The sequence below is a fragment of the Anopheles marshallii genome, chromosome 3, assembly GCF_943734725.1.
Source record: "Anopheles marshallii chromosome 3, idAnoMarsDA_429_01, whole genome shotgun sequence".
Classification (NCBI taxonomy): Eukaryota; Metazoa; Arthropoda; class Insecta; order Diptera; family Culicidae; genus Anopheles; species Anopheles marshallii.
The window spans coordinates 695885-720338 of NC_071327.1; the positions used below are offsets into that span (position 1 = coordinate 695885).

Below are 24454 nucleotides of genomic sequence, written 5' to 3' on the forward strand. Positions count from 1 at the left end.
ACAATCATGTGTAATAATTTAGGAAACAAACGATCCATAAAAATACACACACCATCTTTTCTCAACATACACACGCATAAACGAGCAGCAGCAGCACATCTTGTGCCATATTCGCGCGTCTAATTAAAAATAAATCATCACTCAACACTGGCCTGATTTTTCCGATCTTCCTTTTGTGATGGTGCAGAATATATCGCTCCATCTCCTCCGCCGTGCGCCAGCACAACATCGTTTTTGTGGCGTGGGTGGACGCGTAGGGTGGAAAAAAACACACACATGTGCTAGGCCCCATCGAACCGGTCTCATGTTTATTTTTGCACCGCACACGTACATCGGTACCCGCGCACTCGTACTGCGGCGCAATCACGCCAAGAAGATGGGGCCGCGCGTGAAAACCCGCGTCTCGGGGTGTGTTTTTCTTCTCATATTTTCGTGTTGAATGAGTAAACTCACACACGAACCAAACATAACGGACACAAAAACTACACCGAAATGGGAGAGAAAAAAAACAATAATTCCAAACCGCGCACGGCCACACATTGGCGCAAAGTCAATGTGGCGCAAAAATCAACCATCTGATTTTAATTTCCAGCATCCAGCGAGACGATGAGCAGATTCATTGCCATCTCACGCCTCACCTCATGTTTCTTACTCACATGTGGCGTATGGTCGCGTTAGAAAGAGAAGCATGAAAGAGCGGGTGAGTTGTGAACAAAATCTCGATCCCATTTCGATTGCGTTCTGAGATGGAAAAAAAAACCAAAAATACAAAACATGTGGATGCGTTCCGGGTGGGAGCGAAACATAACCCAACATAAACATCGTACCGTGCGACTGTTTGTGCCGTTACCCGAATGGCGGTAGTAGTAACAAATAAGTAAATACTGCTGAAACCATCTGCCGATAGCGTTCCTGCGGGAGTAGCTACACACTTGAGGAGTGAAGGGAAAACATTCCGTCACCGCCACAAACTGAAACAATATTTAAACATCCACGCGCAAGTCCACGATCTGGCAATGATTCTGAGCTAAATGCGGTAAAGTACGCTACGCACTGCTGAAGCCACGGGTACAGTGCTGGTTTGTGTTGGTTCAATTCGCTGACGTTTCACTATACTCCCTCAGCGCGCACATAACAAAAAACATGAGACCGTGGGGTGTTCTGAATCCAAACCATCATTGACACCTGATAACAACGATAACAACCCCCAAGGTGTTGGAACCGTTGCTGATGGCGCTTCTCTTCCGTATCACCAGGCACCGTTCTGCCCGAGTCCCATTCCCTCCCTGTGTTGTACTACGATACGGCAATATTTGTTTCTGTGACGTCGTTTTCTGTCCAACTCGCGTCCGAAGATGTTCTGCATGCCTCTGTTTTAATGACACTGCACAAATTCACACCTTTTCCTTCGCACAGATCTGTGAACTGTTTTGTTTTGAAGCGTCTGACGAACGCGAACTACTCGCGGAGCGTAAGCGCGAGTTCGATTTGAATCGACTGCTACACTATTTTATCTATTGTACCATGTTGATAGGATTACATAGAGGCTTCACGTTCGCTTTCAGTACACATTACCAGTATCAGCTAACGATGATAACTGCACACGATACGGATTGCCATTCGAGAATCCATCACTTTATTAATCCACCACAACCATCAACTAGCGTGTACCTGATCAGTAGTGAGACTATTCCCTTTGTACACACATTTCCCGTTCTTTACGCACTCTGTCAGGTGCCTGTAGGTTGTAAAAATACTTACAAATCGCAACACTGATCACCAAAACCACTAATATGTAAGACGTCAGAAAACTACCGCGCACCGAACTCGAAGACAGCACGGGCGCCACAGAACTCCCATCCGACACGCAAGTCTTTCGTAAAAAAACTGAGAAAATTTATCTCGAGGTGAAGACGTTGAACCTTTTCGGCTCTCGCGCACTTCAGGATTGAGAAACATTCCAACGCCGTTCGCTCCGGATGCGTACCTTGGAGAGAGGAAAACTGGAGAGCGCACTGTGGGAAAAATATCAGCAACCATTTTACGTGGTTTTTTCTCGTTAAGAATTTATTAGAAGTTTAATACATTATTCCCGGATATAACTTAAAATTTGTATTATCCATATAATTGACCACAAATGCCTTTTTGGAAAGGAATCATTGGCGAAGCGTAGCTTTATAATAAATGTTTCCGTTCAAACACCCTAGTCTACTACAAACACCTTAGTCAAGAGATCAGATCTAAACAAGCCAAAGCGATCACATAATTCCTCACGCGAACAAATGAAAGATCATCCTAAATGAAACTATAAATTGAAGACACTCATAGGAGATTTTTTTATCAATTGATTCATTTTTTAATAGATCGTTTTTTATATTATTCATTTACACTGATTTAGATAAACTTTCGATTCATGGTTTCATCTATACTACTTGCAAAATAATCAAATTACTACTCTTTTTTATCGCTGAAGTTAGAGATGAAACAGTATTTAGATTCGTAAAACATTATCTGACCTAACACCATGAGTGCTCTCTCCTACTGTTTAAAAAATGCGTAAATTTCGTTCTCTTTCTCTCTTTCCAAAGTTCCCTCTCTCATGTTTACGCATTTATATGTGCTCTCTTAAACATTTCTTCATATTTTACAAACAAGGCACCTACTTAACATAAGAAAAATGTTTTAATTGCGATACTAAGGCATGCCCTCATGCAAAATCATCCCATTATTGTATCTTTAGCCTCTCTCTACTTTCGTGTGTGAAACCACGGAGAGAAGGAAGATGATCATCTCCGAATTACTCCCAGCCACCAGCGCGATCTAATCGATCCTCACTGTGTTTGTCTGAACGAAACGTGATGAGAAATGAGCTGCTTAAGATTCTTTCCAGAACACAATCAAACCCAACCGTGTTTCTCCGCAGCGTTCGAAATTCGATTCTCGAATCATATCAAACAACAAATCGCACTCTCTCACGTGCGCAACTTGGAAGCGAAATTGACGAACAAAATGGGAAGGGGGGTGGGGGCTCGATCGCGATCGCAGGAAGATATTCAACGTATAGGATTGGTTCAACTCATCCACCAACAAACTCGTCCCTTCTCGTTGCACGTGGGATACTTGCCATGGCGGGGCGCCCGCAAGAGCGGTATCCACCGCATCATGCTCGATCGATTATTATCGATGATGGGGCTTCTTCGCCGTTCGTTCGTCCGCGGGAAAGGGGTGCAAAACGAAGCGATTTCAAAGCATAGACGAAAGAACGCGTAAAGCAAAGAATGGAATGAAACTAGTGTCAATTGGAATGGGGTCGTAAAACTTCATCCACCCGTTCTATGAACAGCTAGGAAGGCTATAGAACAGATGCCCCGGGGCAATAAATCATAACGCAAAGCAAATAGCAAACAACAATGCTTCGAACCACCTCTAAGCCGAATATTTACCGCTTAATAATCGCGTGGAAGCTGCACGTCATAATTTTGGTATGCAAATACTAATGCTACAACTTCAAGAATAAAATGTAAATAATTCACTGGATACATAATCAACTTAAAGAAGTTTATTTTTACACATATATTACAGACCAAACACTGACGGTAAAATGTTTCTCCAACCCAAAAAAAAAAACAAACAACAAACATTCTCCGCTTCTATCTTATGCTACAATCCTCACCTCAACGAAGCGATTTGGGCACGAGGCGGTGAGTTACCAACAGGTGGGGGTTGGTTATAATTATACCAAACAACCAGTGCCACGCAGCAGCATTTTCTGGCTGCGGCATGCATGGAAATGTTGGCTCCTTATTATGCTGCCGTCCATTTCCGCTGGACCCACTGAAACCAACCCAGCCCCACAAGCACAGCTGCCTCGTACGATTATGCGTTTCGATGGGTCTCATTATTCACTCCTCCCGATCATGATCATGCTGAAAGGTGTTGGGACAAAACCCGCGCAAGGGAAGTTTTTGGTAAGATGATGAGAGAATGGTGTTGCGCTCAGTTCGGAAATCGGATCGCCATTAAACTATCAGCCCAACCATCACCATTCCACGCTCGGAGTGTGCAGCTCAGTGCCTGGAGTTGTCAAATCAAACGATCGATCGATTGATCGCCGTATCGCGGGCTCTGGTGGGCTCTGGATGGGCTCTGGCACAAAATGCAAAACGCAAATTTCTTTTCACACACAAAACGAAAACAACCCGCTCTTTATGCAACAGGGCACAACAGGGTGATTATTTCCCATTTTTCCCCAAAGTTATTGTTGTTATTTTTTGCTACTTCTTCCGTTCATCTTACTCCTATTCCGTACCATCTCAAATTGTTCGCTCTCTGGCGTTTCTTTGCCTTCGTTCGCCACCGTCCCGAGCACGATGACTCGATCATTTTTCGGGATCTTCCTTTATTAACGAGGTTCGCTGCTAAGAAACAAGTCATAAAACTTCACAGACATCAGACAAATGGCCGCGCAAGGGAGCAGAGAAGGGAAGCGAAAAGCCCCGTACGGGTTTTTAATGTCTGCGTGTTGGATCGGAAGATCTCGGGACTCATTCGCGAGAAGGTTTTTTTTCAGCGTGGGTTTTCAGCTGTAGGTTGAAACATCCACCACGCATCGAGAAGACGGGGAAAAAAGAATCAATGTGCTTCGATGCTGTTTATGCTGCGACTGCTACCACGCATGTTGCGCCTCGTTATCAGTTTTCTCAACTTCCAGTCGAATTTTGGTTTCCCTGTTTCAGGGTGACTGAGAGAGAGCGAAAGAGAAATAGAGATAGAGAGAGTGAGCACTAGTGGGCCTTAAAGGGTCTTAATTTTCTTATGTTTTATCCCGGTTTAACCAACGCTTCATTCTGGCCGTACAAACCAGCCATGCAACTCTTATCTTGTTGAAGCTGTTCAAACTGTCCTACTGTCGGGATGTGTTAAATGTGGTGCAGCATCACATCGAATAGCAGTACTTAAGTAACTCGAAACGGAGGAAGAAAGCAAAGGGGCCGATTCATTGCTGGTCGTTTAGATAGGGCGTGTTGTAGGAAGCAGGCAATTAAATGGTTTTTATTTTAATCATTCCCTATTGATACTATTGGCAATCGGAAGTGTGATTGATTTTAAGATAAGAGAATGATATTAACGCATACTAAAAATATCACACATCAAAATAATGTAAACGATACATTCCACTATTCTGTTGCGTAAATTTCATCTCATTTAAAAACATCCCTTCTGGCGCTCGAAACTGGATTGCATTTAGTTTTTTGCGATATTGTTTTACAAGAAAACAAGAACCTTGTAATCCATGCCTGACTTGAACAAGCAACGTTCACAGGCAGTGTCTGGTTAGCGCAGAGCGAATGAAAAATAAGGGATGGAAAGGGCACGAAACGGAAAACAAAGCGCACCCCGCTCGTGGACAGGTACCACTTAGCAAGATATATTGGAGCATGGACAATCCAGATTATAGTCCTGTCCCGTGATGCAATTGATGCAACCTTGAGCTGGATTACAGGCGCTAAATACACTGGAGTGTGCATGATTAACCTTGATGCAGCTTAAAAGAAAAAAAAGCATCTTTTGTTTTTGATAATTTTATTTTGTTAATTCTACCCTCTGCCTGTGTACTGGGGTTAATTTTTTGAAAAGAATAAAATTAGCATCGAATAAAGCTAACTAGTTTTTAGTGCAATGCTATTACAGATACATCTCTCCCTGTTACTTCCCTAAATTATGTTTGTGCATTCATTTCAACTCCACGCAATCCCTGGTTTTCGCAATTGCAAATGATCATGTGCAATTTTGTGATCGAAAAACAAGGATCGCATCCCCATGTTGGAATGCTTTGCAGTACCATCTGCATACGACATGGTTGCGCATCCCACTTCCTTAAGACATCGCAAGACAGACGCAAACGTGATAAAACAGGATCGAGTTCCAGCAAACTTTTCACGCCCAAAGCAAATGAGCCTACATTTAAAAAAAAGTTAACTTCGAACCTTAAGGGTGCCCTCGACACCTCCACCTCTTACGGACCCTCGTTTCAAGGTATTTTCGACCTGCCCAACTGTTGGGAATTGGGGAGCTAAAGTTGGAACTGTGCACGGACCGCATACAGGTATCAGTTCTCGTTAATCAGGGACGAGCTCGTTTTATGTTGTTACTTATTTTTTCCGCCAGCATGTGTGCCTATTTTCGCGCTTTTCCCTCGTTCTTTATTCTTTTCCTGTGTTCCCCGGTTGGCCAGTTACGTTGTGCAACTTGCAAGAAAGAGAAATGTACACTTTTATGCACCATGCTTATCGGGACGTTATGGGGGAACCGTAGAGAGAAGAATCCGTTCCAACTTTACCGTGCGTTTGCCGCCACAGGCGTGGAGATCACGTACGAGCCGTTTACAGATGTTTTCTAATGCGGCAACGTTCCTTAGCAACGCTCATTAGCAACATTGATGTTTTTTTAACCGAAGCAGGCGGGCAATCGCAAGTCGGTAATGGCAATTGCCCGCGTGTTAACGATGCAAAATAGAACAACATTCTTCTGGCGCTTGAGGTGTACGCACGTACGGATGGTTATGTTGTATACTTTTCTTGCTGATTAAACCTTTCGAGTGGAGAATGTTTGCCTTTGATCGATACACGTTCCGTCAATTTATGTGTTTGTTTAACGTGCGATAAAACATGGGGTCTAGTGCAACTATACATCATGTAACAAAGCTGTTCATCACGTTCGATAACATCATGTTCGATAACAAAGCTATATAATATTGAATCCCGCAGGTGTTTGAAGCACAGATTATACTTACGGCAAACTTTCATAATCGAATACCATCTGCTAAATGGTGGAAAACGCAAGGGAAAGTTTTTTCGACTGTAGATAATAAAATGTGCTAATTTAGCTCCATTGCCACAAAGATGCTTCTTTGTCCGCTTCCTAACACACACATGTTCATCCTTCGTGAGATTGCAGAATAATCTATCTTGTTAAAATAACGATAGCTTGTTGAACGAACGGATTGGCACGGAACGGAAACGCCACCATATCCGCGTGAAGAAGCTTGACGCACTTTTCTCCCAGCGCAAGCGCCCGTTCGCTTGCTTCCCTCGCGTTTCAAACTACTTCGGCCGATCTTTTCTTGAGCACTCTCGCACCTCAACATGCCGTGTAGATACAGCAAAAGCGATACTGAATAACGAGCGTAGAAGCAAAAACAAGTACATGTATTTAATTTTTCAAACCATACCCCGCAACCGCATCGTATCTGTTGTCTGTTCTCATTAGGCATCCGGCAGTAACCACCATTCCCGTCGATCGGGAGAAGAATAAATGCAAAAAGCAACATGGCAAACTCGTCTGCTGGAGTTTAAATCACGATAAAAAATGACTGTTCGGTTCTGCTCTTTACACCGAACGCAGCAGTGTGTTGTATGTTGACGCGAAACTTTACGCAAATGGTTGCCGGTTACCGTAAAGAATGGAGGCCAGCAGGGAAGGAAACGAAGGAAAGAACAGTTCATCTCAAGAACGTAGTGAAATCATTCTTGTCGACCAAAGCTGTTCCTCCCATTTCGGGTTCCTCGCTTGATGTTGCATCGAAGTCTCTTGTTTTGTTTTCATTCGCTCGCACCACACCAACCGTCGACGCTCTTTTGCATGTCCATTTTTCTCGCATACGTACCGTTCTTCACCTCAGTGGCTCTCGCTTGGTCTCTCCTTTAGTTTCATTCCAGCAACGCCATCGGGAACAGCAACAAAAAATGGTGAAACAAAAGTGAATAAACCAAAATATCGTTAATCACCGCAAACGCAGCAGATATTTCAACAATGTTGCCCCAACCGCGCCACTCAAACCACCTCGTTGGCCGGCTGCCCAACAGGTAGGTGGTGCAGCATTCTTAACAATGCAATAAAGGCTAAAGCAAGAAATAAAGCACACACCGTTGCGATGCGCTACGCGAGTCCTGTTCCGTGCGGCATGTTGCCGGATTTTGGCGGTCATAAATAAGCATAAAGCAGTTGTTGCGTTCCCGCAATTTTTGGCATTTTCGAACATTTCTCGAATTTCGGTTGATCGCATGTGGCCCTTTCGGGTTCTTTTGGGGTTGCATTTTGTGAAGAAGTAAATTCTCTTCCCGTTTCATCGGCGTTGTACTTTCAAATAGAGTCACTGTTTTAATTTGCATGCTGATGGGAAACATACTCAGCACTTCACAGAGCAAGGAAATTTATGGCAACATCTTTTTTCAAACAATGTTGCAAAATTTGCAATTTGATATACAACATTGATTCAACAATCTAACCTATTTTTACATTTGAATCATTTAAATTATGTGGCTGTGCTACATAATCCACGTGATACACGGCCACTTTTACGAAGATTTTAATAATATTTTGACTATTTAATATTTCAGTAAAACAGTAGCAACATTGATGAATAAATTATCATAATAAACACCGCGTAACGTAGTAGAGTCTAACACTAAATAAAGGAACTACTCTTATCACTGTCCTTGTCTCATTCTTAAAACCTCGTTTGGTATATGAACATAATTTCTTATAAAGCATATTTCATAATTGGTTCCACAAATGAAACATCTGCGACCGAAACGAATTTGCAAACCTGGCCTACAAAACAATAATAAACAATCAACCATCCGCACCTCATGTTAATTTATAGCACACACTCTATAATTTGCAGCCTATTTATGAATTTAATTTTCAGAAAGAGAAAAAATGAATAAAACACCCATTAAAACAGCTCATTTATACGGTCCACATGCGTCCCTGCCGCTTGGTGTGTGTACTGTTTTCTACCAACTATAAATTATTACCACTTTGCCTTTGCTCAGGCCACTCTCACGCGGTCACGCTTTACGCATAGAATGCGTACATAATAATCACTATTTCTACACAAACAGCTTATTGGTGCTTCTGTTTTCTTAAGCAGATGCGCAGCACACACCCGGGGAAAGTAATTGAGTAATAAAAATCGTTAAATATGAGGTGAAAACTTGTACTTTCGGCGCACGATCCAGAGATTGCATGCCAGTTCAACGCGCAATTGGTACGCCAGAGGACATCACATAGATGCCAATTAGTTGAAACAATAGTTTCCTCTTGTCCTTCCTTTTGCGACGATACGATAAAATCTTTTAAACGAAGCACAATCCTGGTTGATCAGCTGGTAGCGTGCCGCGATCGAGTGCATCATTGCATACAATCTACAACGCTACATTCTTGATAACATGCTGCTTGTTTATCCGTTTTTTCCCTCGCCATGCATGATGAATTTCAGTGAAGGAAGACAACGGAAATACACTCGAAGCTCGTGTAGCTGATGCGCATGACTGCTTTCGCGCGTGAACGTTTTCTACAGGGTGTGTAGAGCTCCATTCGTCAAACTGCAATACATTCAAAATTATTTGCCAAAAAACATCAATAGATAAGAATAGTCATATTAGTGAATTTAAGGATAAAGAATCAAACTTTTCTGAACTTATACATGAAAACCAAATAAACAATATTCTAAAATCAATTTGTACAACGAGACGTTTACTACATAACTAAATTTTCACTACATTTACTGCATACTACTCACCGGACAACATTGATAAAACACTTTTTTATATTTTTTCAAGCTTCTACACGGGAGTAAAACACTCCACGGCACTTTGGATCACCCTGTGCAACTGTTGAATTACTCCTAACATACGGAAGTCCTTAGCGACCAGTTTGAGTGTTTATTTTCTCATAGCAACCGAGACAAAACACCAAACATGTAGTGTCTAATAGAGCCATGTGTTAGTTTTCCAATGTAAGAAAATTATTTCTCACTTGTTCAATTGAGGATTTAATCATTGCTAGCGTTGGAATATTTTAAAAAAAGTCTCAGTCAAAATGTTTCGTAACGAGTATAACCTTGCAATGGAACGAGACTCGGGTAGCGTGTCGTCTGTGTCCTCCTTCCAAGTGGACGATCTGATGGAGAAACTGAAGCTGCTGAACTACGAACGACTGTTGCTCAAGGAGATGAAAATGAAGCAGATCAATCGCTACTACTTTCTGCGCTCGTTCAATCCTGGGGAACAATTTTTCATGTTCACCTCGATCTGTGCCTGGTTGATACGCAAGATCGGTAAAACGTTCGACCAACCGCAAGAGTTCGATGATCCAAACATTGTAATATCGCGCATCATAAAAGTGTTGCAGGAAATGGTACGTTTCGTGCCAGAATTCGCAATATCGAATCAAACATTTCTAATCAGGCGCGCTCATTGCAGGATGTTCCTACCGACTTCCAAACGAATCGGCTCATTCAAGGTGCTGGTCCTATTTGTGTTTACATCATGGACTGTCTAGCTACGCAGGCACTCAAGCTAACAAAATTCCAGATGAAACGTCCGGAATGTCGCAAAGAGGACGACCCAATGGTCGACCTGATAGAGAACGATTCGGAGATCATACTCGAGAAGGTAGAAGAGGAACAGATGGCAGGTGGCAGTGATGACAGTGATGACGAACGCAATGGGCTGTTTGATCTGAGCTTTTCCGATCCGGCCCGATCAGCTGTCAGCACGCGGAAGGAAATGCGTGAATACAAGGTGGACTCACTTTCGGACAGCGAAGCATGGCGGTTGGAACTGGAACGCGTCCTGCCGCAGTTGAAGGTCGTAGTGAAGACAGACCCGCGTGACTGGCGGGCTCATCTTGAGCAAATGAGAAGTTTGCGAAGTAACATCGATTCGGTAAATTTAATGGTTCATAAGCACTCCACAAGCAACAGCTAATTTCACTCATTTCCAAGGCCACCGAGGAAACGGATAGTCAACTCGCCAAGCTGCAGTCGGACATTAGCTACGTGATGGAGAAAATCGAAAGCCGCGAGAAGCATCTAAACAACGACCTGAAGGACTTGATAGCGCAGTACAAACAGATCCTGATCGAGCATAATCAAGCGACGGGACAGATACGACAGGCCGAGCAGGAGAAAACGGAACACGAGCACGAACTATCGAAGATCACCAACGAGCTGGAGAATGTTAAGATCCAGATGGAGCAGCGTGGAAACTCGATGACGGATGGCAGTAAGTGGTGGAGTTGGATTCCGCGAAGAACTGCGATTCATCACATTTCAATACGTTTCAGGTCCACTGATCAACATCAAGAAGGCAATCTTTCGTATCAAGGAAGAACTATGCGAAATGGACATCAAGATTGGTGTGATGGAACATTCGCTCAATTCGGAAATTGTCAGGCAGGGTTCACAGTACGCGGAACTGGATTCGCTCGTAATGGCTGCTCATTAGAACAGGGTATTTGCGGAGGAATACCTTTGCGTCACTTCTTTTTAAGTTTGTGTACCAGCAAGAACGTTAATAAAATGTATGAAGGGTCTTAAAAAATGAAAGAGTTTGCTAAAACTGACTCCTCTTGTTGGACAATGTAATTTTCACGATATTGTGTACCTCAATCGAATGCTCATTCGATACACTTATATTCGATACTCTTATACACAGACGATGTAAAAAGATTACACCCGGCACCAAGCCGACCAGTATTCGGTGTGTTCTCCAAGAACACAGTGCTTCTCACCGAATCGAACAATAAATTATCTTCGATGAAAATATTTGTTTAACTTTTCATCACAATGTTCCCTTCGCTTATTTACAAAGCAGGGCGATTTGTAGCGACCGATAATAAGACCGAACGTACCAAAGCACGTCAACGATCACGATCACGGATATGCGGCTCAGCATAACCTTTACTTAATTGCACACTCAGATCGCTGTAAAAAAACAACACCAGCATAAGAAAACAGCGAAATACAACACACTATCGATCTACGTCTCGTCCGAGGGCGATTGGCTACGTGCAGATGCGAACTCGAAACCCCTAATCAGGTTGTTTGTATTAAATTGGGACAGTCACAAGGAGTGTTTTCCGTAACGTCGAGAGAGAGATAGAGAGAGAGAGAAAAAAAACGTGGCACCACATTAACTATAACAAACATGGTCGTGATCTCGTTAGCAGATTAAAAGCGGAGTTGTTGTAATTTCGGACCAAAAAAAACCACAAGCCTATCCATCCCTGCAGCAACGATTATCACTGTCCCAAACGTGGAAGATGCATCTCTGCTGTTTACACAAAGGAGTATTTTATGGCGCATAATTATAACCGTCGTCTTAAGCTTGATAAAGGTACGGATCGAAAATAAAAACCAGATCGTTTTACATGCAAAATCCCGATAACACCACACATGATCTCATCGTTAAATTTTCTGCTTTATTTCATCTATTAGTTCCATACTCAGTTTCCTTACATTCTCCCACGGTTTTCTTCTGCCTCTTCCATATCACGTCCGATAAACGGGTAGCCGCTGATTTTTTTTCTTCAGATCACTATGAACAGTTGCAATGGTGCTTACGGTAGTTATTTATCGATAGTAGCAAACATTAGCGGTGTGACAAAACCTTAACCTAACCAAATAATAACCATTCTATCGACACAGCTTGGTTTACGAAGTGTTCCATTCCTGCGTGCTATCCGCTTCAATACGAATACATACTTTACAACTTTGTAGTGTGTTTACCGATTCCCGTCTTCCGTGTTCTTTCGCCAGAAACTCGCGAGAAATGGTTTGGAACCAAAAACCAGCCTGTTTTGTATCGGATAGAAAATTGGCCTTCAAATATGTGCCTGTCTTACTATTGATACCGTATTTTTTTAATGCGCCCGTTGGTCTGCTATCGCCAAGCCCACTAAAATACATTTACAAACGTCAACTTGTCCCTTCACAGCATGGCTGGTGGTGTCACACCTTCGCCTGCTTAGCTCGAATGTAGAGCGTCCTTCTTAGTTTCCCATTGGCAGGCTCGAGATTGCAACACGCTCATTTCATCTCCTCTTGCTCACATTACTGACGCCACAATAACGCACTTCAGGTCCCCTGCAGCCATTGAACATAAGCGTAACAGTTGAGTTGTCCTAAATGTCTATCTCCTTTCTTTGTGTTCTTACGTACTACTGCCTTCAACTTGTTTGCCTTCGCTTACGTAGTCACTACACACACGCACGATCGCCACACACGTTCCTTCTTATATCAAACCATTCTATCATACGTGTCACCGAGATATATGTTTATTCGGAATTTTGTCCATCGGCTACTTACACTAGTTATAACAAACCTTTACATTCCCTGCTCTCATTTGCCTGCCCCCCATGGATGGGGTCGAAGCAATCTCCAACTACCACATCGTAAGCATTCAAATCACCCCTACATCCTCCATTAGCGTTCGTGATTGTTTGGTAGAGAAGGAATTCGTATTCGTAATAGAAAAGCAGGGTTTATGTTAGCAAAAGACTAAAAGGAGTTAATTTACAGTTCCTTTAGAGAGCTGGACAACGCTGCCCGGGTTGGTTCACGCTCTTCTTGTATCACGCATTACGCCGACTGTCGCTGAGCGTATAGTTGTTTTCTTCCCTCAAAAATGTTGCCCTTCCTTAATCTCGCAATGATGTGCACAGATGTGTGAATGAAGCAATTGTAGACGGTTCTGCTGTGTTTTGCTATTGATTTCGTGTAGTTGATGTCAAGATTCATTTAACACCAATACAGGTTATACTGTGCTGTGCTGAAGGAGAAACACCTTCCCAAGCTAACAATTACGTATGAATGAAGCACAGAGTTAGTAATGAACTTATCAAAACACAACCAGCACACTAACATAAAATATCTTAAACTTTTTGTAACATTACTCAAAATTGGTTACTGTTTTGCTAATATAAAACATAATGAAATCACACCCATGTTGATATTACCTATGGTATAACACTCACATGCGAACACAAAACCCTAAAAACCACACAAGCAATTGCTCTAACATTCAGTTTCCAGATACTAAAACCTCACACGGCCACTCTCGCATTATTCAGCATTATAGCGAAGCTTTTCAATTGTTTAACTTAAAATCAGTGCACTTAATGGTCGCTATGGTCGTCTTGTGTTTTAGGCAGTGGGGCCGCTGCACTGTCACTGTCCTCCGGATCGTTACCTTCAAGCGATCGGTACTCGGAATCGGCCGAATCGCTAACATCATCAGCGATTGATCCGTACCCGACACCGCCACTTTCGATCGTCAGCAGCGACTGTACCGGCTGTGAGTCGTTGTTGGCGGAAAGCGGTTGAGTGTTGCTGGCAGTGGACGCCTCACTGTTGTTACCACTGTCGGTGGTGATGGTCGGTGCTGAAGTGGCTGTGACGAGCGACGATGGACCTCGCATCTGAGAGCCCGTCATGGTGCGTAACGCAGCTGTGCGAATGGCAATTATGGAAGTGGCGCTTGTGTAGCAAGACGGATAATCCTGTGCCGCGTTTGTGAGACACGATGTGTGGAGTTAGCCAGAAAGGGATGGAAAGAAGAAAAAAGACCGTTGCATAGATTGTGTTATTCCTTGATCGAGCAGTTAATTCAAGCTACATGATCGAGTTTGCTTACTAGTTAGCTTGCAACTGGTGAGGATGATGGTGAATGATGCTGCTGATCTAGCTGTTAATAGTCGCATGCGCGTTATGTGAGTATGAGGATGTCCACGTCCGTGAGGCCGAAAGAGTCGATGTGCGAAAGGAATCGGTATGATTTTTCTTTTGCCGGTTGTTTAAACGGGTTAGAAAAAGGCTTCGAGGAAGCGCTAGAAAGCAGCATAGTTCATCTATACCAAGCAGATGGGAAATATTAATTGCGTAGCAGCGTCAGCAGCAGAAAATAAGCAAACGATCGCAAAGTGCAAGTTGATTGTGCTCAAATAGACTAAATTGCGTTAAGCATCCGAGGTGAGTATAAATAATTCCAGCGATATAAGGAAAAGACGGAAACGGAAACGGCTAGCGAACATTTCGAGGAATAGCCAAAAAGAGAGGCAATTCAATATTTCTAAATTATCTTTCTAACTCCGAAAGCAGTTTATACAGTTTTTTTCTTTTTTATTTTAAATTTTCATTAGAATAATTTCATTGTTTTATTTAATCTATGTTTTTCGTCCGTTCCGTTTTTCAAGAAGCATCCTTCCGAAGCTAAGCACTGATCGTACGGCACGGTTCGTTTCGCTTCTACCACCACACACACGCAACTTATTTTTTCCGGTACTGGGGCTGTGCTGCTACACTTGTAGTCTCACTTTTCTTTATCATGTGTTTCACCGCATGTCTCCCTACCTCTGCTTTTTGCAAAACTTTGTACACATAATGTCGGCCCGTGCAAAATTATCCCTCGTCAAACTGTCCTGCTGCATCTGGGTGCTTTCTATTCTAACATTAAAACGCCATCACGGTATGTTGCTTTTTTGATTTTGTTTTTTGTCCCCTCCTTGTACACCACGGGTTCTGTCCTTTTCTCACCGATCCTGAGAAGTCAATGAGAGCAATTTGTATGAATGTTTAATATTCGATGTAGATACAGCTTTCCTCACTTAAAACAAACCCCTCCCGTTTAAATACCCTATATTCACTGCCGTTCTGGTGGTTTTATCATGCACACAACACTATGTTATAGTATGAATTAGCTTCATTTTTGTTTCTTCATTTCTTTTCTCTTCTTTTTGCCCCAAACTACCACATCCACTAACGACAGATGCGCATGGGCTATTTTCCGATTTTACAACCCCTGGATTCTATCACTGAAATTACATCACCGACTGAATTCATCATTTACATCACAATCGTTCTGATCTTCATCATTTTTCCATCTTCATCATTCATGATCATCATTCCTCGTCGCCGTTGAGAAGTAGAAAAGCTTTAAGCAGCATCAACTGGAGAAAACCGAAGGAGGATCAACAATCAATACAACAAAACTAAAACAAAACGTATTTGGCTTGTGGAAATGCGGATGCAACATATTAGCAAGCGCATAAAATCATACTCGGTTAGAAAAAGTAGGTACAGCCTCGCGTGTGAGGCGTGGATGCGATGCAATTATTTCAAGCTAACTACGCTTAAATAGATAGAAACAGCAAGCAGAAGTAATGAATGACACCAACAAAGGTTATTCTTTCGCTCAACACGAGCTGTTTTTCTTAATAGCTGCTCCAAAACCTCGCTTAAATGAATTACGAGCATTCGTTTATTCGTTAACTACAAATGATATGAAAGCTGCATAAAATGAACTTGTTATTCATATGTGATGAGACGTTGTTCCAAAATGATATACAATTCAAAAGTAAATGTAAAACATATTGTGCTCGTATAACGTTCATGAATAATGAATAAGCTGTGTATAACATTAGCGATGTAAGAATAAAATTAAAATAATAGTTAATACTCGAACACATTGCACTTCTTTAACACACAAAACACATGAATAATAATTGAACAAATGAACAAAATGATACAATACAAAGACAAAGAAACCTTCGTAGACTGAATTGGTTTTTCAAATCTGTGCAATTTTCTAAATGAGCCCAGCTTAATGTAGCGTACGTCATGATACATGTATAGTGGTGTGACTGTGAAGATTGCACCAAGTAAAGATAGTGAAATATCTTACAATAAAACCTAATACGACACAGAAAACCTATGATATCCTGCGTAAGTGCACGTCGGTATGAGCATGTATGAATGCGTGCGTAATATGTAAAACCCCGTAACGGCAGGATGTAGCAGCGAAACCAACCAACAGCGAAAGGAAGTACGTACAACAGAAAAAACGAAACTAAAGGGAAAACTATCACAAATAGAAATTTACCGTCGCACTGCTGCTACCGCCGGTGCTTTCCGGAAGGCCACCTTCTGTATCATCCTCACCGGCTGGATCGTCCTCCTCACAGACGCTCTGATAGCGGATACGATCGATGCTACCGGTCGATCCAATTCCAGCTACCAAATCGTCCTCATCCGTGATGCTAATGTTGCGCTCACGATAGCTGCTACGCTGCTGCTCGACCACACCAGAATCGATCATGTCGCGACTAGTACCGGTCGGCGATTTACTTCCGTCTCCGATCGATGTTCTGATCAGCATGGCCTCCGTCAATGCCGTGGTCGAAGATGACGTCGGTTGTTCCGTTTGTGCGAAAGAATCGATCAACCTACCGGTAACACTGCTGCTGATCGGTGCCGTATTGCCACTAGATTGCATTTCAATCGTCACCACAGCCGTGGGAGGTTGTTGAACTGACTCAGTTCTACTCGACCATGGGCGACCTTTCAAAGTAGAAAGAAATTTATCTAACTCACGCTCCATTATATCGTCGCCTATACAATACCTTTGCTCTTCTTCGTAACACTTGCAGCCTTTAGCTTCACGCGATAGAATTGGGTACCCCGTGAAACACCGTACCGGTTATCATCCTTGCGTGCATGACAAAAGTCCTTGCGCATGACCGTCCCAAAACCAAACAAAACTGACGGTAGCTCATTCTTTACTGGCGTCATTATTCCCAGTTCCTTATAGCTGCTTTCATGCATGAAGAAGATGAAATCTGACACCTGAAATGAGTATGAATCGAGAAGTTTATATTATATTATTAATTTATATTAATCACGCACCCACACACACACACACTCGAGCAGATAATACTGTTCTTAAAGGTTCATCTTGCACTACTGATCACATACCTGCACAATGGTATACTGCGCATAAAGGGGATTCCACACATACGTTACGGTATCTCCTTCGGAGCATGTCAACAACTGTGATGTGTCTTTCCGATGCTTTTCCAGGTCACGAGACAAAGCGCCCTTTTCCTGCTCTAGCATTTTCATGCCCTCGTGCAGTTTAACAAGCTCTTCCGCCATCTGTTGCCGTTCAGTTTCCAGCACTTCCAACTGTTCGCGACAGCTATGATCATTTAGCGGACTCAACTCAGGATCGGTAAGAGATTGAATCGTTTCCCGCATACGCATTACCTCGCGAAGTAGTTGTGACTCCTTCTCGCGCAACTCGTCCAATTGGCGATCCTTTTCATCCAGGATGCGCTTGTACACGTCCTGGCTACCACCGCTAGGTGAACCAGCCGCTCCATACGAGCGGTGCAACCGTCCCGCACTGCCCGCACTACCAACGGCAACACCACCACTGCCAATGGCATTTGCTTCCCATCGTTGTCGTTCTTCCTCGACTGCCGATCGTACTGCTCGTTCTTTGTCTCTCTGGAATTCATCACGCACCTGCGCCAGCAGTTGCTCATGCGTCCCAATGTCGATCATGTCCGGCTTCTCGATCTTCTCAAGACTCGTGTCGGACGGTGAACGATCCATGCTGGTTGCCATTAGCTTGAACCGGCAACGTAACGTTTCCATCTCAGTTCGGTGCTTGTGCTCCAACTGCTCAATTGCCTCCTGGATTGCCTGCTTACGGTCTGTCTCGGAATTCGCTAGTTGACTCTCCTGCCGTTCGATAACCATGCGCAATTGGGCAATCTGTTCATTCAATACCTTTTTTTCCTGCTCGTAGCTCGATACCGTTTCGATGTGGCTCGCCTTCATCGTACTGTTGTCTGATCGTAGCGATTGAATTTCATCATCCATCTGATGGACGCTCTTGCGTAAGTCGTTCATTTCCAGTTCGTGATCGACCGTCAGCTGCTGAATAGTTTCTCGTTCGCGATTGCGCGCCATCTGCTGAATGTCATTCCACGCTCGATCCACTGCACTCAACTCTGATTGGAACTGCGTGCGATTGGTTTCGGACTCGACACGCACCCGTGCCAACTGATCCCGCAACATCATAATCGAATCCTGCGAAAGCTGGTGAACACTGCTGAGTAACCCTTTGAGTCTTTCCACTTCTAGACGCGTCGTGCCGAGATTATCCTAGATGAAATGGATTTCAACACATTAGTGAGTACGCTAATAAGACTATTTTCGTTGTAAAGTGCATTGTTAATTTGTCGTTAATGTTGAGTCATTGCCTCCAGTCAACAGTGCATCATTAATCAAAGAATTGAAAACAAACTCAAATAAATATAGATGAGAATGCATAAGAAATTTAAACAACGATGGATTGATATTGATATATTCCCAAACAAATACAAGTGCAATCGATCGAGATTAAATTGAACAAAAAAAAATCATAGAAAACACGAAACGCAGCATGTGCAAAAAAATGATCGTATACGAAAAGATAAAAATTGATTTCGTGCAAATTTTTCCTTTCCAGTTCGTTACATCCGTGTATGTTTCTAGGTCTCTCTGTACCTGCAGAAGCATAATGACGGTTCCCTCGTCATAGCTGCTTCGGCCGCGTGCTAACAGACAATCGGCGAACGAGTGCCGAATCTCTTGCGTATAATACGGCTGTTGCTGATGCTGCTGCTGGTGATGCTCCAGCTGTAGACGGCGCTCGACACTGGCCGCACTTGACGGCAGCGATTCGTCGATGTAAAATTCACTATTAATAAACTCTCCTTCCTCGCAAGGCGATCTCAACACTACATTGCCCGGGCTCGGTTCCATTAGCGCCAGTAACAGCAGTTCCTGCGAGCTGCTGGACCGCTCCGATGAGGAGGTGCGTGTGAAAATTCCTTTACGAAGCCTGCGTCCACCCTCGAGTGAACTCGGAACGTACAAAGGGCAGCGACCATCAAGGTTCGCCGTACCAACACCGACCCCAGAGGAAGCATTTTCTTCTGGTATGGCCGGATGATAACCCGACAACGGGGGTTGCTGTTCCACGAGTTCGGTCGTTACAGCTCTTGCACCGTTCTCACCGTGCGCACTCACTATGCCAACATTGTTAGTAGAAGCGGTGTTAGTAGGAGTGGTCAAAATGTTAGTAACCATGCAACTAACTATGTTAGTAGTAGTGTTCGTCCCTGTGATCGCTGTGCGTATAGTAGCGTTCGGAGGAATTATGTCGTTAAATCGCACCTCTGTTAGTGTCTCCGCACAAACCGTCTCTATCGGTTCGGTACATGTGGCTACGGTGCACGTCACCGCAACAGGTATCTTCGGTGTATCCTCTTGCCTGGAACATCCACCGAGTGGACTTTGATTCTGAACCTTTTCGTAATCGTCGGTGTCGGTTTCCGATTCCGCTCCAATCCTGCTGAAAAGATAAAAAACAAGCTATTTAAGTAAGTCTTGCTAAAGACAGATACAGCATGTAATGCGTTCGTACTTATCACTTTCTTTAACGCCTGTTTGCTGGTCGGCCATATTCGTAGATTCGACGTTTTCGTTACTGGATGCAGTTGCGTTGTCTTTGCTTCGAACCGAGACATCGTCTTGCTCGGCGTTACTACTTTCAATTTGCTGCAGTTGCTGATGCTCTACCGATCGAGTTTGAAAAAAACCTATCACAGAAGCTATGTTCGGTAGCGGATACTTTTCCGTCAGTTCAGGCAGGTAGCGGGACAGTTCTACAAGGTCTATATAATCCAGATCGTAGCGAAATGTGCAATAATCAGTAAACGTTCATAGCGAAATGTACATTACTCAAACTCTCATACCCTGCTTGTCCAACGCTGGTAGACTAGAATCGAACACCGATGGTGCCTGGATGGCGTAGGACGGTGGCATATCGTTCATGCCTGGAAACAGTGTGCTCAAGAAGTGACCCTCGAACATTTTACCAAAATCTTCGCGTCTTGCTACCTCCTCGTTGTATATCACCATCAGACGGCATGCCAAGTCGGAAGCCCACTGTAAATGGGAGACCCAGATCCAATTAACTATTGATGCTTCCCGAGGTTACATTATGCCAAATGCTTACCTTTAAAAATGCGCTAGAAAACATGCGCCGTCGGACCACTTCCGTTACAGCGCTCACGTATGTGCTTGGCACCAGATGAATTTGATCGATGATGTTCAGATGCTTCCGCAAGCGCTGCAGCGACGTATGATAAAGCTGCAGGGTACTGTCCAGCTCATGAACCCTTGTTTCCACGTTCATAATGTACCTGCATATGAAAGGGCGTTACAATTTCCGATTATTGCACAGAGCCATCGTACAGAAGCATCAAATGACCACACTCACTTTACTCTTTTGGTTAGGTTAAAACCAAGCTCATCCTTCGCAACCGTACAACGACGCCGGTATTCCAGAAGATTTTCATGGTTGCCTTTCATCACTTGCAACGTGTTCTGATGCATCGAACACAGATCGGGAAGGACTGACATATCACCGATTTTGGTCGCACGTTCCTGATTCTTCAAAATACCTTGCGCTCTTGCATTTTGATCTTCGAGAAGCTTTTTTGCGCTCGCTAGCAATTCATCCAGCCCTCGTAATCGTTCCTCCAAGCCCTTGACGACCTTTATTTCATGCTGTTAACAGTCAAACGGAACGGAAAGTAAAATAAATATTTTACAATATGTATCCAAATATTTTACTACCCAAAATACAAAATATTGTACAAGCTTGCCAGTCCTTTGCATCATACTTACACTTTGCGATTGTTTCACCGCTTTGTCAATGCGTTCATTGAAGTTGATCAGTTGTGCTCGGTTGAATTTGTCGATATTGATACGACATTCCTCGGCCATACGCCTTAGCGTTAGATGACCCTGCTTTTCGGATATCCAGTCGAGCAGCGATATACCTCTCGCTCGTTCCACCTCCGTCAATACGATATCATTCGTTGCACCTTCAGCAGTTGTCGTTTCTGCACCACTTTCCACCGCGTCTGGGTTTTGAGGCTCTGACAAATGGGGCAATTGTATACCCGTATCGTCACTTGTTCTCCCTTCCGTCGGTGCCTGGTTCGAAGATTCAATCACACCGGCTGCTACATGCTCGGATTGCTTGTTATTACCAGCCGTTCTGCTAGTACCACTGTTTGTCGTTATGCTTGGGTTAAACACCTCATTAAACACGCCGTACGGGCGCGATTCGGCATTTTCCATCAGTGGCGATAGGATTGGAATGTCTGCCAGCTGTTGTAGGCTTTTGTCAAAACTGGAAAATAAAACATTAATAAAACATTTTCCCGATTAATGTTGCACCAGTAAGGACAACAACAAAAACACTCACTTTTGCAAAATTTGCATCTGCTCCCCGTGAATCTCTAACTGCTCCTCGTAAAATGTATTAAAACACTCGCGCCTTGCCTGAAACTCTTTGATTGTGTCCTCCATGTTTGCAACAACTGCCGCCCAGCCCTGCTGTTGCAGATGTTGCTCATGTACGAGCGCCTCACAACGTCGCAGCTCCTCCCGACCCATCTCGTAGATCTTTTGAGCTAGCTGTGCACGTGCGGCGAGCGTTGGAAAGGAAATGGGAAGCTCCAGACTTTTCCTCACTAGGCCTTCCAGATCGACCTCAGCTATAATAGTATACGGATAGGAACAAAAATTAGTACACAAAATATCGTTTACAATAACGTCACAAATGCATTCCATCCGTACGCACTCTCTTTGATAGGTCCGGGTGACAGTAGCGGCGACTCTCCGACCGTTTTACAAAACATATAGATCGGATTTGTATCGGTGCCAGTTGCATATTCACAGGCGCGGCTGTCGTCGTGCAGCAGCACGCCCCCGCTGACAAGCAGTACGATGTTTCGGGCCGGTATTGCATGGTTCCGTTCTATTATCTCCTTCAGCTTCCGAATGCTACAATACAAACGAAATGTTAGTTTCATTGCATATAAATCCATATACCAAGAACTAGCGCACTCACTCATCCATCATGCACTCCGTCTTAAAGGTCAACATGCGACCTTGATCCACGTGGAATATGAACATCGTGATGCGGTGTTGCAGATACTTTCTATCGTATTCTACGACAATCGTCCACCAGGCTTACTTCTTCTTTCGGTTTGCTTCGTTCGCTTTATTTTTTGCCTCCTCACGCGTTTCCCCACGCCTACCAGCGGTACACTCGACGTACCGCACCACCGCATTCGTTTGATCAGTCTCGCCAACGCTTTCGATATCCTCTTCGATCCTTTAGCTTAGCAGCATTCCTTATAAGGCGACCGAAATTATTACACCTCCGGAGGTTTATGTACACACGGACGAGATGATCGTTTCGTGTAATGAATGTAACGCAGATCGTTCGACCCGTACTGCTAGTTCGACTATCCCAGCAACATTCCTTTGTACGCTCGGTTCTTCGGTTCCAAATGATGTTGTGATGTTTTTTGCAGTTCAGCACATTACACGCTTGTGCAAAACACACTCTCCAAAAACACTTTCATTCCGAGCCGCTACAGTAGTGACAAACCGATTGCGACGCCACCGGTATGGCGCATCGTTAATACAACACTATTTCACGTGTGCTCCGTGTCGTCGGCGTTAAATTATTGCTCCAAACACGATGTCTTACTGTTTTACACCTTATTATTACTCCCGTATACTAGCTGCGCACTGTAATGAAGCTGATCGATTCCGTACACTCGATCGTGTTTTGCCAGTAGGCCGTATCTCTGGCGGCAGTATTGCTGCAGTTTCTATACGCTACAGTGTTGCCGCCTGCCGGTCTACACTGCTCCACTGCGCATATTATCGGCCAGCATATGGGAATGTGGCGCCGCCTGCACCAACAACCACAAGTCACTATGACGCTGCGGCGCGGCTCTCGATGATCGCGATTGCGATCTACTGTTTTGTTGCCGTCTCGTTGCAAACGCGTGCCTTCGCGTTTCTTTCACCACACCACCTGTGTTTGATCTCCTCGTTCGTTCTATCCGTGAAGCGAATTGTTGCACCAACTTGCACTCTGTTGGGGTGATCCGTTGTCCGTGTGTCAGTAATTTTATATAGCTGGCTGTGCCTTTACTTTCTGACACACGGTGTTGTGTGTGTTTTATTCTCTTATGCCGTATATGTAGACGTTGTGTACTGTAAAAGTAAACAAAACGAAAACAGACTCGATTAGACAAAATGTTGCAGAATCAACAGCCGAAGCAACAAAATGTTAACGCTAAACAGTAAGCAGAACCGTGCTTAAACCGTGGATTTTACAATGAAAGCTATGCTTGTTGGGGAGTGTTGATTTTTGCACACACTCATACCCTTTCAAGGGTGGGGTGGCACATTTTGTACGCGGATATTGTTAGGAGGAATGCAGCACACGATCAGTTCATTGCACCGGCCGACTCGTGCCGCAATAGTGTCCATTACCGAAACCGCCAAGCTCGACCGCTATCGTCTTCTGCCGAACAACCCTGAACAAACACGTGTGTGATGCGATGTATATATGCATTCAATTAGTGCAGCTCGCACTTAACCACGAGTTTGTTAATCAAACACCTATAAAGACAGACACGGCACACACGTTTACTCGCATGAAATCTCTCGTTCATGTTGCGTTCCTTGCCCCACAACCAATGGAGTGTGCCGATAATGGTGGGCAAAATTCTTTGCGTCTCATAACATTCGTTAGAAGCGCGTGCACGTTCTAATACATACACCCTCTGATAATGGCGATCACTTCGGGTACTGTGGGTGATACTTTGTTGATTGATAACAAAACACCCACCGGACGGAATCACGGTTTGAGAAGCATGGGTTCAGGGTGCAGTTCAG

General features: G+C 43.8%; 2 protein-coding genes across 2 annotated transcripts; one reads left to right on the forward strand and one right to left on the reverse strand.

The window, feature by feature from the left end:
* The first annotated feature begins 9885 nt into the window (after positions 1-9885).
* Positions 9886-11294, forward strand: LOC128714341 (intraflagellar transport protein 57 homolog). Its single transcript, XM_053809217.1, has 4 exons — positions 9886-10203; positions 10269-10733; positions 10793-11072; positions 11134-11294. Exons 1-4 carry the CDS (start codon positions 9886-9888, stop codon positions 11292-11294), a joined length of 1224 nt encoding a protein of 407 aa, XP_053665192.1.
* Positions 11295-13965: 2671 nt separating this feature from the next.
* Positions 13966-22669, reverse strand: LOC128711819 (RB1-inducible coiled-coil protein 1). Its single transcript, XM_053806706.1, has 13 exons — positions 22605-22669; positions 22335-22537; positions 21957-22248; positions 21371-21881; positions 20961-21250; positions 20697-20883; positions 20434-20626; positions 20103-20352; positions 19853-20027; positions 17600-18796; positions 17248-17470; positions 16728-17185; positions 13966-14349 (listed from the first exon to the last, which is right to left on the reverse strand). The coding sequence occupies exons 1-13, from the start codon at positions 22667-22669 to the stop codon at positions 13966-13968; spliced, it is 4428 nt and encodes a 1475-aa protein (XP_053662681.1).
* Positions 22670-24454: the final 1785 nt, after the last annotated feature.